Source organism: Oncorhynchus tshawytscha, linkage group LG07 (assembly GCF_018296145.1).
Source record: "Oncorhynchus tshawytscha isolate Ot180627B linkage group LG07, Otsh_v2.0, whole genome shotgun sequence".
NCBI lineage: Eukaryota > Metazoa > Chordata > Actinopteri > Salmoniformes > Salmonidae > Oncorhynchus > Oncorhynchus tshawytscha.
Window position 1 is genome coordinate 73,298,475 of NC_056435.1, and position 19,087 is coordinate 73,317,561.

Consider the following 19,087-nt stretch of genomic DNA (forward strand, 5'->3'; position numbering starts at 1 on the left):
AGACAGTTATTAGACCCATGAAATCCACCATCTTGTTTTTAATGGCAGCATGACATTTTCACAGTTGTAGGTACTCTATGTGCGGTGAGCTGGGAACAATGGAAGGACGAAAATAACCCAATAGGACGTTATGTACACAGTACAAGAGAAAGGCAAAACCAGGACAGTCAGCTATAAAAAGGGTCTTTAATGTCAAAACAAGTGCTCCAGTCAGCAAGTCACTGTAAAGGTCAGGCTACACTAGATATCAACATCGGACTTCAGCTACAGGATTTTAGTGAGAATGTAGGCCTATGGGTTTACAGTAGCCACATTAAACATGATGCCCCCAAATGACACCAGGGCACTAACTAGGGAACAGGGCCCCCGGTCTAAAGTAGAGCACTACCTCGGGAACAGGGCCCCGGTCTAAAGTAGAGCACTACCTCGGGAACAGGGCCCCGGTCTAAAGTAGAGCACTACCTCGGGAACAGGGCCCCGGTCTAAAGTAGAGCACTACCTCGGGAACAGGGCCCCGGTCTAAAGTAGAGCACTACCTCGGGAATAGGGCCCCGGTCTAAAGTAGAGCACTACCTCGGGAATAGGGCCCCGGTCTAAAGTAGAGCACTACCTCGGGAATAGGGCCCCGGTCTAAAGTAGGGCACTACATAGGGAATAGGGTCCCGGTCGAAAGTAGGGCATTACGTAAGGAATAGGGCCTCGGTGTAAAGTAGGGCACTACCTAGGGAATAGGGGCCCGGTGTAAAATAGGGCACTACCTAGGGAATAGGGTACCGTTTGGGTCACACACCACTGCTAAATGAGAAAATGGAGGATGGCCTGTAACCACTGCATATCCTTGGCAGTTCCCTCTCAGTAAACACTGCCAATTTCCACCATTTGCCCCCAAGGCCTTAACAGCCTATAGCTCCAGCCTGCCAGGGTCCAGTTAGGCTTGGTTTCACCAGTTGTGTTAGACTGCTAAGTAGACCTAGATCAAAACACAGAAGGCACGGTGGATGTAGTTTTGGGACAAAGCCTAGTTCATTGGTTCCATTGTACTGGGCTAACTAAATAAACAGTTCAATTATTATAATTATTTGATATTTAACTCAAATGTATAGTCTGAAAATAGCCACTTCTCACGAAGAGAGAGATTGCCTGTTAAGAAAATACTCTCAGCTTGACCTTTTACTGTAATGTAAAGTTGTAAACTTGTCTCGACCGCTACCTCTTGGAGTTTGCCCGCGACAGTTGCCGCCCTTAAAAGAAGGGCAGTGTAAACAATTGTCTCGTTGAGCCGTAATAACAGAGTACTGTTTTTGAAACAACTGACATGTCTAGGCATTTTCCTTACATTAGGAGACTTGTTTTGAGTTTTACCGGAAATTGACATTGTAGCTTTAAAGGAATCTCAGAACATAGCGTTTTGTTGCAATTAGATTCCCCCCCCCCATGTAATGACTCGCAGGATATTGATAAAATGAGGCATGGTTTGCTCTAAGGTAGGCCCGAAATGCAAATCAAGCTACGGGCTAATGTTGGCTAACATCAGCGAACTAGCTAGTAAGTTCGGATATAGATATTTTGTTTATCTTGCTACCTAGCTCTGTATAACATAACTGCATGATAACATTACTGTTTTTATATATTTGTATAAGGGGTTAAAGTACATTTTTGTTATGCTGAAGTTACTTGAAGAAAATGTTATTAGCTAACATTAACCATCTAGCTGGTGTGCCACTTAAGCTAACTTAAATGTATAGATGACAAAAATAAACCATTTTTTAAAAGTCTGCATTGTGAACTGATGCAATTTTCTTCAAGAGTGTAATATGGTAGATGCATGAAAAGTGCTTACTGACTACTATGATATTTACAGTCCATTTAAGCCAAGAAGCAAGAACGTCACCTAAACCTTCTCTTGGACCGGAATATTCCATTTGCTAATGTATAAATTGAGATGTTTATGTACATTTAGTCCTGATGCACCACTGGCCAATATTCGTCAATCTGAATAAGCTTAAAGTCAAATATTGGTGTCCAGACTACGCCACATCCGTGGGTATCTCTCATTCAAACACCTCCCGGAAAATTAAATCAGTCCTTTAAGATATTTTATTACACCATTTCTGAAAATTATCCGATAAGACTCCAAAAAATCAACAAACTGCAAGAAATGGACACATCTGTTAGGATACAAAATAAATAGTTAGTTGAGAACCTGCATAAATTGATCACTATCATGTGACTTTATCCTAATGTATACCTTACGCAAAATGGCCATTCTGGGTCCTTCGGCAAACATGTGGAGCCCTGCAAACTCAGGTAATGCCATTGTAACTAATTGTGTTTTTGCGTTGCATAAACTAGGCTTTATAAAGAGACAGCCATGCTCACCTCGTGACTTTATTTCATACCGGTACAATGAAATCAAGATGAATAATAACGGGGTGAAAAGACATGTTACAGCCATACCAATCTGCTCTTATTAACTTCCCCTTCGGCAATCACAATGACTGGTTGGTCCCTGGCTTGAACACAACCATTCAGTAATATTTATGGTATTTTTCGCATATGGCAACAAATGAGCCATTTAAAAAGGCCCTGATTTTGGGCTACAACATGACGATTCAAGCCATTTGAACAAAAAAACTCTTCACTTACCCTTACAATAAACCTGACAAAAATCCTTCAACTTAACCAGTTCCTTAATTAATTAGACTGTAGTTTTGGCCTAAAATTTTTGCAACTTCTGGGATGGTGAAATTGGCAACAAAAAAACGATGCGCCACTTAAATCCAGAGTTGAGGCGGGATGAAGAGGCAGCTATCCAATCAGAACAGTGAATCGTATCATGTGGCCTAACAGAGAGCACCAACGACATGTTTGGCACAAAAAAAAAACAGTAAGAGAGGTTAAACCAACATGAAGGGCGAGTCTCAAATTGGACCCTATTCCCTATACTAGTGTAAAGGGAATATGGTGCTGTTTGGGACGTAGCCGATAACAGTCCCTTTGAAGTACCCTTGATTGACTGTGCCACTACAATACAACGTGTCGAACTTAAAATAACCGTTGAAGAAACGCATCAGAAACCAGTCAACTGAAAGATCACGAAAAACTGTGGCAACTTCTACACAAACCGGACAGATTTAGTTTACTATGCACTTTCACCGATTACCAGTTAGCACCCGATCTACGACAGAGTCAAAGTTAATATCGGTTTGCTGGAAAGTTTGGCAAAATCAAGGTTAAAAAAATTATAATACCACAATAGGATGGTTTCAAATTCTTTACTCAGAGAAAATAAAAATCAGTCACTACAAAAAGGGTTAGGTTTACTGAAAAGAATAAGGCCATTTTAACTCTGCCCTGCAAATGGAATTGTTACAATTTAAGTGCTTACATTCAGCAAACATTTTGAGGCTGTCGAAAAGTTCAAACTCTATAAAAGAAGAAACACAAAAGTAGATTAAAGGGATAATGGCTCAGTAGGCCAACCACAGGAAGACCTAAAAAAAAAAAATCAAGCTGTAAAACAATAACCCTAAAAACAAGGTTGCCCATTTACAACAATTTCAGGGGACCAAATTGTTTTAAAATTTGTCATGTAGACTGTACCTAAGTGTAATTTTTTTTTTACAAATAAAATAAAATACAAAAGTTCTTGCAACAAACCAAAAATGTATCCTACAGTGTGCCGTGACGCTGCTTACCAAGTCTATCAGTCCATCCTCAAGTGTACAAAACAGAAGTGTACAAAACAGAAGCTGGTTAAAACAAAACAAAAATTAAAAATACAAATTTACATTCTGACCAGCAATGTCTGTGCTTGAGTGTCTGAAAGCAGCACCGTGTATAACTTCTGATCGACGTTAGGCCCTTCAGTCTTGTTGACGCGGTAGTCGTGACATCATACCCCCGTCTCTGCTCAAGGAACGTACTTTACCGTCGTCAGTCAGATGACGCCGTCCTGATGTTTTTTTCCTCTGGCTTCAACAGTAAAGAAAGACCTCTGTGGACTTCGCTAAGCCTCGTTGCAAAATGGACCCTAGGCTAGCTAGGCTAAACCAAGAAGTTACTGGAGATATCGTTCACGCTGGTATTCAGCTAGAGTTTCATACAGCGGGCGTATCTGTATCACTGGGGACAGGTTCACCTGCAAGATCCTCTGGGCCTTCCTCCTCAGTTCCTCAACCGTGACGCAATCGTCCACTTTGATCACCTTCCACCTCAAACTGTTCTCGTCCAGCCGACACTCCTCCTGACGGTTCATCATCCACAGAGATTGGTCATCCGTCCAGGACCGTCTGTGGTTTGACACATCAGTCTTGTAGTTGTAAACTCCTCGGCCGTTCTGATATATCACGGGGGCAGAATCTCCGATAAGGGCTCTGTTCCATTCCGGACAGGAGGCATGGTACCTTTGACCAACCATGGCCACAGCTTTAGGTGTTCTACCCGTGTTCGGCGATGGCAGTAACGGTATTCCTGAAAGTGTTGGAGGTTGAGAGTGAATCTGCATTCTCGCAGTGTGACCTCTCATTAAACCTGTAATGTTTGTTAGTTTCAGGTACTGCTGCTGCACCTGGGCAGGATGTATAGTCAGAATCGGAGGTCTGGAAAAGACCGATCTCTTGTGAGATTCTGATGCACTTGCACTACTCCACGATGCGTAATTGTTGCACTTTTTTTTTTTTTTTTCTTCTTACTCTTCCGTCCCCTCTTCTTGCCTGGCCTTGGACCCTTGCTGGCTACGTCCATAGAGCACATGTCTTCCGGGAGGGTTTTTGCTGTACATGACCTGTAACCGTACACATCTTTGCTTCGTAGCACTTTGGGCTTATGGCCCTCTTCCTTAAGTCCTTGCACAAAGGATACCAGTTCCTCGGTGTCTGAAAGATCTTTCGACATAGGGTTGAGGATCTGTAATGCCTCGAAAAGGACAGTCTGTCCCGCTGAGGCTATTCTGGACCAGGAGTTGACGGCCTTCTCCACAACCGGTTCTGTGTAATTCATGACATCTGCCTTCAGGTGAAACCATTGAGAGCTCCTGAAGTCAGTCTTTCTCTTCACCCTGTTGAGAGAATGAAGAGAGTAGCAGTTTCCAACAACTAAAACAAGACAAACGTTTAAAAAAATAGAATAAAAACATTGCATGCTTAGTTACTGTTGTAACGGACGGTAAGGGTCCCCAATGGGATCAATTCTATGGGGGTGGGACTCTGCATCTGAATTTAGAAGTCTAAATCACACGTTGCAGCAACGTGGACTGCATCTGCACAAACGTCTTGGCAATAAGCTTGGAAAGGGGAGACGTCACATCACAAAAGTAAAAAAAGTAGGCTAAACATTAGCGGAGATGTCAATTTTGGTGTCTGCATTTTGTTCGCTTGTTAAGAGTGGTGCAGTAGCTAACTAGCTGTAAATAAGTGAATTGTTTCACCACACAGCCAAGTTAGCACTAAAATGTATTTACAGTTAGTTAGTTAGCAACCACACTTACACTCTTTTGCAAGCTACCATAACATTTGTTTCAATTAGTGTGTTTTCAGAAATGAGGAAGTCTCGTATTATCCAATATATTTGGCTAGGTGAAGACCTGCCGTGTTGCTCAACAGTTATTTTTGATAGAGAGTAGAGGTCGACAGATTAATCGGAAAGGCCGATTAATTAGGGCCGATTAAGTTTTCATAACAATCGGAAATCTTTATTTTTGGACACCGATTTGGCCAATGTTAATTAATTAATTATTTAAATTTTATTTACACCTTTATTTAACTAGATTTTCACCTTGTCAGCTCGGGGGAATCAATCTTGCAACCTTACAGTTAACTAGTCCAACGCTATAACAACCTGCCTCTCGTTAAACTTATCTTATAAAAAACAATCAATCATAATCACTAGTTAACTACACATGGTTGATGATATCACTAGTTTTTATCTAGCGTGTCCTGCATTGCATATAATCGATGCGGTGCGTATCGTTGCTCGATAGAGCAGTCTGACTGAGCGATGGTAGGCAGCAGCGGGCTCGTAAGCATTCATTGAAACAGCACTTTCGTGCGCTTTGCCAGCAGCTCTTTGTTGTGTGTCAAGCATTGCACTGTTTATGACTTCAAGCCTACTCCCAAGATGAGGCTGGTGTAACCAAAGTGAAATGGCTAGCTAGTTAGCGGGGTGCGCGCTAAGAGTGACGCGAGTGACGTTTGAAACGCTAAGTGGTTGTTCCCCTTGCTCTGCATGGGTAACGCTGCTTCGAGGGTGGCTGTTGTCGTTGTGTTCCTGGTTCGAGCCCAGGTAGGAGCGAGGAGAGGGACGGAAGCCATACTGTTACACTGGCAATACTAAAGTGCCTATAAGAACATCTAATAGTCAAAGGTTAATGAAATACAAATAGAGAGAAATATACCTATAATAACTACAACCCATTTTTTACCTTTATTTAACTAGGCAAGTCAGTTAAGAACAAATTCTTAGTTTCAATGACGGCCTAGGAACAGTGGGTTAACTGCCTGTTCAGGGGCAGAACGACAGATTTGTACCTTGTCAGCTCGGGGGTTTGAACTTGCAACCTTCCGGTTACTAGTCCAACGCTCTAACCACTAGGCTACCCTGCCACCCCCTAAAACTTTTTACCTGGGAATATTGAAGACTCATGTTAAAAGGAACCACCAGCTTCCATATGTTCTCATGTTCTGAGCAAGGAACTCAACCGTTAGCTTTCTTACATGGCATATAGTGCACTTTAACGTTCTTCTCCAACACTGTGTTTTTGCATTATTTAAACTAAATTGAACATGTTTCATTATTTATTTGAGACTAAATTGATTTTATTTATGTATTATATTAAGTTAAAATAAGTGTTCATTCAGTATTGTTGTAATTGTCGTTATTTCAAATAAAATACTTTAGAATAATCATTTTTTATTTTAAATCGGCCGCTTAAATCAGTATCGGCTTTTTTTGGTCCTCCAATAATCGGTTATGATTTTTCGGTGTTGAAAAATCAGTCGGTCGACCTCTAATAGAGAGGGGGCATTAAGTAGCCTAAATTGGGGCAAAGGGATGACTTTGGACAAGCAACATGTGTTTTGCTTAATCTGAAGTCGATTGCCTGTCAGACCTTGATCCCCCTACCAGAGGCGGCGCTACTGTACTGATTCTCCACAAAGGACATACAAAAATTATGAAAATCAAAAATGGTTACGCTTTGTTGATTCTTGTGATTTACAGCCAAGCATGCACTGCTGTCACTTGATTTATATTGTATAGCCTTACACTTTGAGTGACTGAAATCGGTAGGTGATAAGAGACATTGTGCGATTTCAGCATTATTGACAAGATATTTTACAACCAGAGCTGAGAACGTTCTTTGATTGATTATCGCAATTTAAATAATCAGTGGAGGGACGCTCTTGGAGGCCAGCTTTGACAAAGTGTTTCACAAAAGAATGAACTCAACATCTATCAATATAAACTGCTCTAAGAAATATGCACCAGTGCTATAAATCTGTTAAAGAAGTTAGCAAGGAGTGGCGCAGCGGTCTAAGGCACTGCATCGCAGGTGCTTGCGGCGTCACTACAGTGCCGGGTTCGATCCCAGGCTGTGTCACAACTGGCTGTGACCGGGAGTCCCATAAGGCAGCGCACAATTGGCCTGAAGTCGTCCGGGTTAGGGGAGGCTTTACTTGGCTCATCGCGCTCTAGCGACTCCTTGTTTTATTTAACTAGGCAAGTCAGTTAACTTCACTAGGGTATGTGGCAGGATTCAGAATTTTGGATGAAAAGCGTGCCCAAATTAAACTGCCTGCTACTCAGGCCCATAAGATAAGATATGCATATAATTAGTAGATTTGGATAGAACTCTAAAGTTTCCAAAACTGTTAAAATATTGTCTGTGAGTATAACAGAACTGATATGGTAGGCGGAAACCCAAGGAAAATCCAACCAGGAAGTACTATTATTTTGAAAGGCTGTTTTTCCCATTGAAAGCCTATCCACCATACAAAGACTTAGGACCCAGTTCACTATCTCTATGGCTTCCTCTACATGTGACCAATCTTTAGGCATTGTTTCAGGCTTTTACCCTTTTAAATAAGGGAGCTACAGCACTTTCAATCAGTGGCCAGTGGAAATTTCCATTCATCAGCCATGCGTCTGATCGGGAACGCTCCTTTCTTTCTCCTTTCCTATTGACGAAGCTTTTGTCCGGTTGAAATATTATTGATTATTTGACAAAAACAACCGGAGGATTGATTTTAAACATCGTTTGGCATGTTTCTACTAACTTATATTGTACTTTAAAACCTTTCCTCTGGAACGCGCTTTCTGCATTCGCGATTACTGGACAAAACACGCAAACAAAAAATAGGTTTTTGATCATAAAGAGGGACATTATCGAACAAAACATTTATTGTCTAACATGGAGGCCTGGGAGTGCCACCAGATGAAAATCAAAGGTAAGTGATTCATTTTAATGCTATCTCTGACTTTTGTGACATCTCCCATTGCGAAAGGTGTCACAAATGGCTGTATGGGTTTCTAGGAGCTGACCTAACATAATCGCAAAGTGTGCTTTCGCCGTAAAGCATTTTTAAATTCTGACTCAGCGGTTGTATTCATGAGAAGTTTATCTATAATTCCATGCTTAACACTTGTATATTTTATCAATGTTTATGATGAGTATTTCTGTAATTTGATGTGGCTCTCTGCACTTTCACCGGATGTTTGTTTGAGACAATGCATTTCTGACCATAACGCGCCAATGTAAACAGATTTTTGGATATAAATATGAACTTTATCGAACAAAACATACATGTATTGTGTAACATGAAGTCCTATGAGTGTCATCTGATGAAGATCAAAGGTTAGTTATTAATTTGATCTATTTCTGCCTTTTGATCTCTTTGGCTGGAAAAATGGCTGTGTTTTTCTGTGACTAGGTACTGACCTAACAATTGTTGTGTGCTTTCGCAGTAAAGCCTTTTAGAAATCGGACACTGTGGTTGGATTTACAAGAAGTGTATCTTTAAAATGGTGGATAATACTGAAGGAATTTTAATTATGGGATTTCTGTTGTTTTGAATTTGGCGCCATGCAATTTCACTGGCTGTTGTCGAGGTGGGACGCTAGTGTCCCACTTGTACCAGAGAGGTTAAGAACAAATTCTTATTTTCAATGACGGCCTAGGAACAGTGGGTTAACTGCCTTGTTCTGGGGCAGAACGACAGATTTTTACCTCGTCAGCTCAGGGATTTGAACTTGCAACCTCTCGGTTACTAGTCCAACGCTGCTGCCAGGTAGCCTAGTGGTGGTTGTGACTGTAAAAACACCTTCTTCCCATGTGCTTTTTCTCTGAGCAAAAATTCTGACATTGTATTTTTTTGCTGATATGGGTGCGAACACATTCAAGCAGCATATTCAACTGGGATATTGTTGTAGGGTACACTGGCAAGTGTAAAAATATTTGCCAAGGGCATACGTGACTCGTTTCAGGAAACTATGCGTATGATGCGCGTGACTACTTCACAGGAGTGCCATTTGAGCGTACTTTTTGTATTGTTTTTCAAAATGCATTTGTTGTTGTTGCAGAAATGCCTTCTGGAACATGTGAATTTTCATGTGCCTTAATAACAAACGCGTATGCCATCTGTAAATACGAATACAATTGTTAAATTATGAGCCTAGTTGGTTAAGCATTGGAAAAAGCGAGAGCAACCTTCCCGCTAGCAATGATTGGCTGAGATAATGAGTGGGCTGGACATGCCCGACAGATGAGTTCGGATTGGCAGACCAATCCTACTCCTGTGAAGTAGTCGTGCGCATGTCTACGTATGAGCTGGTCAGTAAAAAAAAAAAAATCCCTTTTCCTCCCCAATTTCGTGGTATCTAATTGGTAGTTAATATTGTCCCATCGCTGCAACTCCTGTACGGACTTGGGAGAAGCGAAGGCAGAGAGCAGTGCGTCTTCCGAAACACAACCCAGCCAAGCTTCTTGACACAATGCCCGCTGCTTCAATGTGTCGGAGGAAACACTGTACACCAGGCGACCGCGTCAGCGTGCATGCGCCGGGCCAATTGTGCGCCGCACCATGGGTCTCCCAGTCGTGGCAGAGCCTGGACTCAAACCAGGATCTCTAGTGGCACAGCTAGCACTGCGATGCAGTGTCTTAGACCACTGCGCCACTCGGGAGGCCCTGTGAAGTTAATCCTTTCGAACGTAGCTATTTTGAACTAAATCACGTAGTAGAAATGCACAAGTGTTGCTCTCCACTTTCTGGAGGACCGAGTTTTGAAATCAATAGAGCTAGAGTGTGAAGCTAAGGAGATGGAGAAAATTCTTTGCTTTGAAAAGACAACACATATATATATATATATATATATAAAATAGCTGTCTCCGGATAACATCTTCAAACTAAGGGCAACCACAGCATCTGTGACAGAGAGGGAGAAGCGTTCATCCATGTATATGGGTAAGAGAGTATAGTTAGAAATATGTAATATCTGAAAATGTAACTAACTGTCAGAAGTCATTTTCATTTCAAGTTAAAGTGTACTGTTAGCTAGCTAAAATTAGCTGGCTGGCTAGCTAATGTTATGTGTATGACTGTGTACGACTGTAGTAATATTATTCGTAACTCAGGGCCATTTGCATTGCTAGTTTAATCCTAATGTTAGCTAGCTAACATTGAACCTGGTTGGTTAGCTATCTATAGATGCATGCAAAGTAGTAACATGAGGTGGTATTATGGTTCATTGTTTAGCTGCTAGCTACATGTCTAAACAAAAGACTCCACTATGCAAGTAACCAGGTCAATAGAATGTTTGATGCCACTGCAACAACTGTCGACAGACGTACTTGGTAAATCTACACTGATTTCAGAGCCCTCTCGCCTGAGTGTGCCAGAGCGCAGAAAAGGGGATGAGTTTATGAACACTCAACATCCGTTGAATATGGCCGGTGTCAGTAAACGTTGGCAAAAAAAAGCGTAATTAAATTGTGGCCAGCAGCACATTCACCAACACTCTGGATAACATAAAAAACAGCCTAACCAGCTCAGCTAGGGCGAGTAAAATGGTCAGAGAGAGCTGTTCTCTCATTTGTGTCTGGAAGTAGCTAGCAAGCTAGCCAACGTTAGCCAGTGAGGTTACAAGTTCATCATATTACTCCAGTGCTAGCCTCCCTACACTGGCTTCCTGTCAAAGCAAGGGCTGATTTCAAGGTTTTACTGCTAACCTACAAAGCATTACATTGGCTTGCTCCTACCTATCTCTCTGATTTGGTCCTGCCGTACATACCTACACGTACGCTATGGTCACTAGACGCAGGCCTCCTAATTGTCCCTAGAATTTCTAAACAAACAGCTGGAGGCAGGGCTTTCTCCTATAGAGCTCCATTTTTATGGAACGGTCTGCCTACCCATGTCAGAGACACAAACTCTGTCACAACCTTCAAGTCTTTACTGAAGACTCATCTTTTCAGTGGGACATATGATTGTGTGTAGTCTGGCCCAGGAGTGGGAAGGTGAACGGAAAGGCTCTGGAGCAACAAACCGCCCTTGCTGTCTCTGCCTGGCCGGTTCCCCTCTTTACACTGGGATTCTCTGCCTCTAACCCTTTTACAGGGGCTGAGTCACTGGCTTACTGGGGCTCTATCATACCATCCCTGGGAGGGGTGCGTCACCTGAGTGGGTTGAGTCACTGATGTGATCATCCTGTCTGGGTTGGCGCCCCCCCCCTTGGGTTGTGCCGTGGCGGAGATCTTTGTGGGCTATACTCAGCCTTGTCTCAGGATGGTAAGTTGGTGGTTGAAGATATCCCTCTAGTGGTGTGGGGGCTGTGCTTTGGCAAAGTGGGTGGGGTTATATCCTTCCTGTTTGGCCCTGTCCGGGGGTGTCCTCGGATGGGGCCACAGTGTCTCCTGACCCCTCCTGTCTCAGCCTCCAGTATTTATGCTGCAGTAGTTTATGTGTCGGGGGGCTAGGGTCAGTTTGTTATATCTGGAGTACTTCTCCTGTCCTATTCGGTGTCCTGTGTGAATTTAAGTGTGCTCTCTCTAATTCTCTCTCTCTCGGAGGACCTGAGCCCTAGGACCATGCCTCAGGACTACCTGACATGATGACTCCTTGCTGTCCCCAGTCCACCTGGCCGTGCTGCTGCTCCAGTTTCAACTGTTCTGCCTTATTATTATTGGACCATGCTGGTCATTTATGAACATTTGAACATCTTGGCCATGTTCTGTTATAATCTCCACCCGGCACAGCCAGAAGAGGACTGGCCACCCCACATAGCCTGGTTCCTATCTAGGTTTCTTCCTAGGTTTTGGCCTTACTAGGGAGTTTTTCCTAGCCACCATGCTTCTACACCTGCATTGCTTGCTGTTTGGGGTTTTAGGCTGGGTTTCTGTACAGCACTTTGAGATATCAGCGGATGTACGAAGGGCTATATAAATCAATTTGATTTGATCAACTTTCAAAGCAGAATTACTTCACCATTGTTCTTCAACTGTTGTGTATGATATACCATTTTCTAGCTCGGAGTTTCTACTTTTATCCAAGGTAAAAAAAAACATATCAAATTTTGCTACACAAGACTGAATCGAGCCCGGTCGTTCACATATTATTGAATTATAAATCGTATTATTTAACTTTTTATTTTACCTTTATTTACCTAGGCAAGTCAGTTAAGAACAAATTCTTATTTACAATGACGGCCTAGGACCAGTGGGTTAACTGCCTGTTCAGGGGCAGAACGACAGATTTGTACCTTGTCGGCTCGGGGATTTGAACTTGCAACCTTCAGGTTACTACGGATTATGACGCAAGGCAGAGCACAGCATTACTCAAACACCTTATGGCTCATCTTAAAAATCAGCGTACGGTTATAATCTAAACAAGCATAAAACTTAATGTCCAAACTCAAGAAGCAAATAGTCTTCGCAAAAATAACAGTCACTGTCAAAACGTTTTAAACAAAACTATATATATATATATATATATATATATATATGCCTGACTATCCATAATAACGCTCCACGTCAATGTTTTTTCAGAGCAAGCCCGTTTATTTTTGCACCTCGTCTTCAATCTCAATTTTTTTTTGAGATTCTCACAGCTAAAGCACTTTTTTTTGGACTGCCAGTGTTGGTGCCAAATGTGCAATTTAAATGAATTTGCTCGTTAGTCTGAAACACCTATTATTACTCAGAAGGAAAAGAAACACGAACGGCACGGGGATGCAGTCGGCGTGCCCCGTGACAGTCGAACAGTGAGAATTAGAAATGTTGTAGTATAACTAGGTAGTTTCCATGGAAAGTAAAGCCTAATTTATTTCAAATGTACTTACGCAAGAATGCAATTAGCTTAATAAAATTGTGATCCTACGTGTTGAGTTACAATTTGTGGGGCTGCACACTATAGCTACCCAGGATAGCCATTTTGTGTAGCTAACAAACTTTTGTACATCTCTCTATTCCATACCTCAAGGTCAACTGTAATATGAATACTATTGTAAAGCACAATTTCTTCCCTTTCCAGCAAAATCAATGACGAGACCTTCAGGCTGCCAGTCTCTGCATGATTGAAGGCGGGGCAATGGAGCTCTGACGTTTTTTTTCTCTCAAAATGGCGGACAGGGAAGCGAAAGCTACTGAGCGATAGTGAAAGGGGGGGTGGATATATGTTGTGTGGGGAAGCGGATTTCACCCAATTTGTCCAACTTCTCACCTCTAAAAATGTAAATAAAACACTAAAGAATTTGTATAATGTCTCATTACATACCTATTTGAAGGTTTCGTGTCTAATTTTAATAGGGTGTTTAGGGCGGTGCTAAATTTCTCAGTTAACTGCGGCTGTCGCGGCTTTTGAGAGTCGTGATGGCTCGCAGTGATGACGCAAAGAAAATTAACAATTGATTGAATTAACTATTGATGAACTCACGAGTAATTAACTTTACACTCACCATTGATCATTTCTTGTCCTTAAAAAAAAAATTGGCACCTGGTGGAAATTCTTTACGGCACAGAATGAGTTGCATAACATGTGATGTACGGTACGTCGTCACACTTTAACGTACAGCGTCAGAGGGCCCCCCCCCCCAAACTTTTCTCCATTACTATTGGTCCATTCAAATGTCACTTAACGCTGAATAGAAACTTAGTTGACACCCCGGTTTTTGATGCCAACACAGTTGCTACAGTTTTCATTGCAGCCTCGTTTGAATGCCGCGGTTGCCCAAATGTGTACGGAACGGAGTTAGCTAACATTAGTGGTGTGTGTAGTTTGTAGCGTTTTACATAGGTTTTAAATTAGGCTTGAAACCTAACACATTAGCCTACTGTTCTTAGAAGTAACAAGTCATCTATATTACAACTAACGAAAACTCACGTCCGTACAATTGCCCTTATTTTAGCGCCCCAAAAACGTAATACTTCCAGATCGACTCTAATGTCAATACCATTGTAAAGCACAACTTCTCCCCTTTCCAAATTATATTACCTAAACGCTGCCCGTTTCTGCATAATTCAAGCAGGCAATGAGACCCGTCGGGTCATTTTTTTTAAATGGTGGGTGGGGGAAGCGAAACTAATGCGTGATAATGAGAAGGAGAGATGTCGTTTTTTCCCCCATGCGATCTGTCCAACTTATCACTTCTAAAATGTAAATAAAACACTATAAAGAGTTTATATAATGTGTCATAACATACCTATTTGAAAGTTTGTGTCGAATTTGAATCGGGTTTTTAGGGCGGTGCTAAAGTGATCTTAGAAGTAAACAGCGGCTTTGAGAATGATGACAAAAAAAATGACGAGGTATCCCCCCTTTTTAAAGGATGACAGAAATAGTTGCTTTATGTGTGCTGTACCTAACGACATGACACGTCAAGATGTAACGGAGGGTAGGTTTTTTCAGCTTTTCTCCAATACTATAGAGCCATTACCATGTCGATCAACGCTCGAATAGAAACCTAGTTCACACCCCCGATTTTGACGTCAACACAGTCGCTACAGTCCCATTAGTTTTCTTTGTAGCCTCGTTTGAATGTTGCGGTTGCGCACATTTATACGGAATGGGGTGAGTTTACATTAATGACCCAAACACTGGTAGTGCCCCTTGTGGCAGGGAGGAACAAATTCAGAGAGCCAATAATTTTCTAAATTTTTTTTTTCACCCAAAAATGTATTATTCCGAATTTCTCATGTCAGGTGCCTTTTCCCCCCTTTCTTGAGTGGGTATAAACATTTTTGTTAAGTCCCATATCAAAGCTATAGTGTGGTTGTAGATTCAATTGAAATATGACCAAATAATCTTATTAAGAAAACAAAGGGGATTACATTGAGTTAAAAAACAATGAAAATTACATTTATTTTCAAATAAAACCTCAGTAATACGACGTAAAATTCGACTTCACACAAAGCTAGCTAGCGTCTTCAACCGGGCCACTATACCACACTTCTCCCCCAGTTAGCCAGCCACAGTTTGCTATGCTATTTATGGTGTTTCCTTACGCTTTCTCTGCGTTCAACAAGAAGTTGAAATGTTTTGAGGAAAATGTCATTAGTTAAAGCACGACAACGACCGTAGAAATACAAAACATCAACAAACAAAAAAAGAAAACAAAAAAAAATGAAACCTTACCTTCCTACGGTCCTAAGCAAGCATCAGTCGGTGTAGTTACAACTGAAGTGTAGATTAAAATGGCTGCAACAACAGTGGTGCGAATTGACAGTCAGTTACAAGAGGCGGGGCTTTAGATGGGGGGGAAAAAAGGAACCTGGATGGAATGAAAGCCCATATAAGGAAGAAGGGGCGTTTTGTGAACGTTCCATTCGAACCGTTTTTTTTGAGTTCGGTTCGGTGCCTATTTAGTCTTGATTTGAGTTCCGATTCGAGTATCATTTTTTTTCTCCGCGTTTCCCCTCCCTAACTAAGCCATCGTTCACTCGCCCTCACGGATTTGAAAGCGTTCGATAGGCGCAATGGACGCCAGATTCGATTGGATTCTTCGATTGCACTTGTTTCCTTGGATATGCGGATAAGTGGGTGCGCAAGAATGGTTTTTAGTACTTGCATCTTGAACGTGTAGTATATTTGATATTAAATATGTACACACATGATATATTCGGCAACTCTTGTTTCAATGCAATTTAATGGCAATTCTGATATATGGATTTATTGGGGTAATCTTTACATCAAAGGGATATAAATAAATTCACTAAGAGGCAACATAGCAATGGATTTTCCATGTCGTGTAGGTTGAGGAAGTTATGCAATTCAGGGGACAAGGTTTTTTTTGTGTGTGTTTTTGTTGTTGTTGACATAATACATCTGTTAATATATTTGCCATATTGCATACAATGTATATCTAATGATACACATCATGAACGGTATTTTCAGACTAATGAGGCGTGCATAGCTTGACGTTAGCATCTTTTTATGGTTCCTTTTTTTATATAGTGAATTTCATGTCATAAAGGCTCTGGCACTTTGAGAGATGGAGTCTTGTACAATGCATATTCACACGAAAATGTATTGGCATAAAAACATTTTTTTTTTTTACCAGTTCCATTTGAGGACAAAAATGCTGACAGTTGTGCCACACAGGTTACAAAAAAAGCTGTGGAGACATCTTCAATGTTTCGATCCAATGGCACTTTGGTTTATGAACTGATATACAGTGCCAGTCAAGAATTTGGATACACTTACACATTCAAGGGTTTTTCTTTATTTTTAAAATGTTCTACATTGTAGAATAACAGTGAAGACATCAACACTATGAAATAACACTTATGGAATCATGTAGTAACCAAAAAAAGTGTTAAACAAATCAAAATATATTTTATATTTGAGATTCTTCAAAGTAGCCAACCTTTGCCTTGATGACAGCTTTACACACTCTTGGCATTCTCTCAACCAGCTTTATGAGGTAGTCACCTGGAATGCATTTCAATTAACAGGTGTGCCTCGTTAAAAGTACATTTGTGGAATTTCTTTCCTTCTTAATGCGTTTGAGCCAATCAGTTGTGTTGTGACAAGGTAGGGATGGTATACAGAAGATACCCCTATTTGGTAAAAGACCAAGTCCATATTATGGTATGAACAGCTCAAAAAAGCAAAGAGAAACAACAGTCCATCATTCATTTAAGACGTGAGGGTCAGTCAATTCTGAAAATTTCAAGAACTTTGAAAGTTTCTTCAAATGCAGTCGCAAAAACCATCAAGCGCTATGATGAAACTGGCTCTCATGAGGACTGCCACAGGAAAGGAAGACCCAGAGTTACCTCTGCTACAGAGGATAAGTTCATTTGAGTTAACTGCACCTCAGAATGCAGCCCAAATTAAAGTAACAGACACATCTCAACATCAACTGTTCAGAGGAGACTGTGTAAATCAGGCCTTCATGGTCAAATTGCTGCAAAGAAACCACTACTAAAGGACACCAATAAGAAGAAGAGACTTGCTTGGGCAGAAACACGAGCAATGGACATTAGACCTGTGGAAATCTGTCCTTAGGTCTGATGAGTCCAAATTTGACATTTTTGGTTCCAACCGCCGTGTCTTTGTGAGACGCAAAGTAGGTGAACAGATGATCTCCGCATCTGTGGTTCCCATCGTGAAGCATGGAAGAGGAGGTGTGATGTGTGTGGGTGCTTTGCTGGTGACACTGTCAGTGATCTATTTAGAATTCAAGGCACACTTAACCAGCATGGCTACCACAGCATTATGCAGTGATACACCATCCCATCTGGTTTGCGCTTAGTGGGACTATCATTTGTTTTTCAAAAGGACATTGACCCAACACACCTCCAGGCTGTGTAAGGGCTATTTGACCAAGATAGAGAATGATGGAGTGCTGCATCACCTGACCTCAACCCAATTGAGATGGTTTGGGATGAGTTGGACTGCACAGTGAAGGAAAAGCAGCCAACAAGTGCTCAGCATATGTGGGAATCCTTCAAGACTGTTGGAAAAGCATTCCAGGTGAAGCTGGTTGAGAGAATGCCAAGCGTGTGCAAAGCTGTCATCAAGGCAAAGGGTGGCTGCTTTGAAGAATCTAAAATATATTTAGATTTGTTTTTAAAAAATTGGTTACTACATGATTCCATATGTGTTATTTTATAGTTTTGATGTCTTCACTATTTATTCTACATTGTAGAAAATAGTAAAAATAAAGAAAAACCCTTGAATGAGTAGGTGTGTCCAAACATTTGACTGGTACCGTACAAAACAATGATTGATTCAACAATTCAAGTTTTTCAATTTTCAATGTATTATACCAAATTCTTGCTACCAACCAAATGTTATATACAGTACATGGGGCATACAAACATGTCAGGAGATTTAGCTGTGCAGATATCTATCTATTTTGGTATTGTAGCTGGTTTCAGGTCACAGGTTCAGGAGTGGCTAAAAAGTCAAAACACTGTTCTAAAATTAAATCCTACAAATAGCACTGTTGGGTGATCTGGAAAGCCATAGTCAATTGATCAACAACATTGTATTACTTTTAGCACTAAACAATAGCATTTTTTTTTAAATCACAATTTGCTGATAATATGCGATTAGAGAGATTCAAAATGTATGTAAGACATCACAGCACAGTTGAAACATAAATGGCACATGGAAATCAGGAGAGAAGGTGATGTATGGGGATAGGTGGGATGGGCTGAGAGATACTGAGGGGTGTAATTCATCTGTAATTGTTATTCATCTGTAATAGTGGAGGCTGAAAATAATATACTGTATATTATGTCTGAGCACTATGAACCCGTGTTTAAAAAAAAAAATACAATGAATTCAAATGTGTAAATAAAATGTTAAATAAAAAAATACCATGAATGTAAAAACGTATTTATAACAATCCAACATGTGTACTTTTGGATGTTGGATTCTGGGTGGTGGCTGATTTGGGGTGGGGGTTGGAGAGTGGGGGGGTTACAGTATGGCTTCAATGTGTATACTGAAGAGATGGGGTAGAGGGGGTGTGGAGGATGAGGCTGGTGTGCCCACACGCAGGTCTGGTAGAGAGCGTTCATCTCAGGGGTGTTGTCAATACACGAATCAGTGTGTTCTCAGTGTGATTGTGGTGCGTGCGAGTGCATTTC

The 19,087-nt window shown here is 41.2% G+C and overlaps 1 protein-coding gene across 1 annotated transcript; it reads right to left on the reverse strand.

Annotated features, from left to right (window-relative positions):
• Positions 1-3,261: 3,261 nt before the first annotated feature.
• ccdc71 (coiled-coil domain containing 71) lies at positions 3,262-15,738 on the reverse strand. The gene is given in 3 exon segments (XM_024428161.2): positions 3,262-4,692; positions 4,695-5,059; positions 15,621-15,738. Coding segments are annotated over 2 exon segments (939 nt in total). The 5' UTR covers positions 5,002-5,059; positions 15,621-15,738; the 3' UTR covers positions 3,262-4,060.
• Between the last annotated feature and the right edge of the window lie 3,349 nt (positions 15,739-19,087).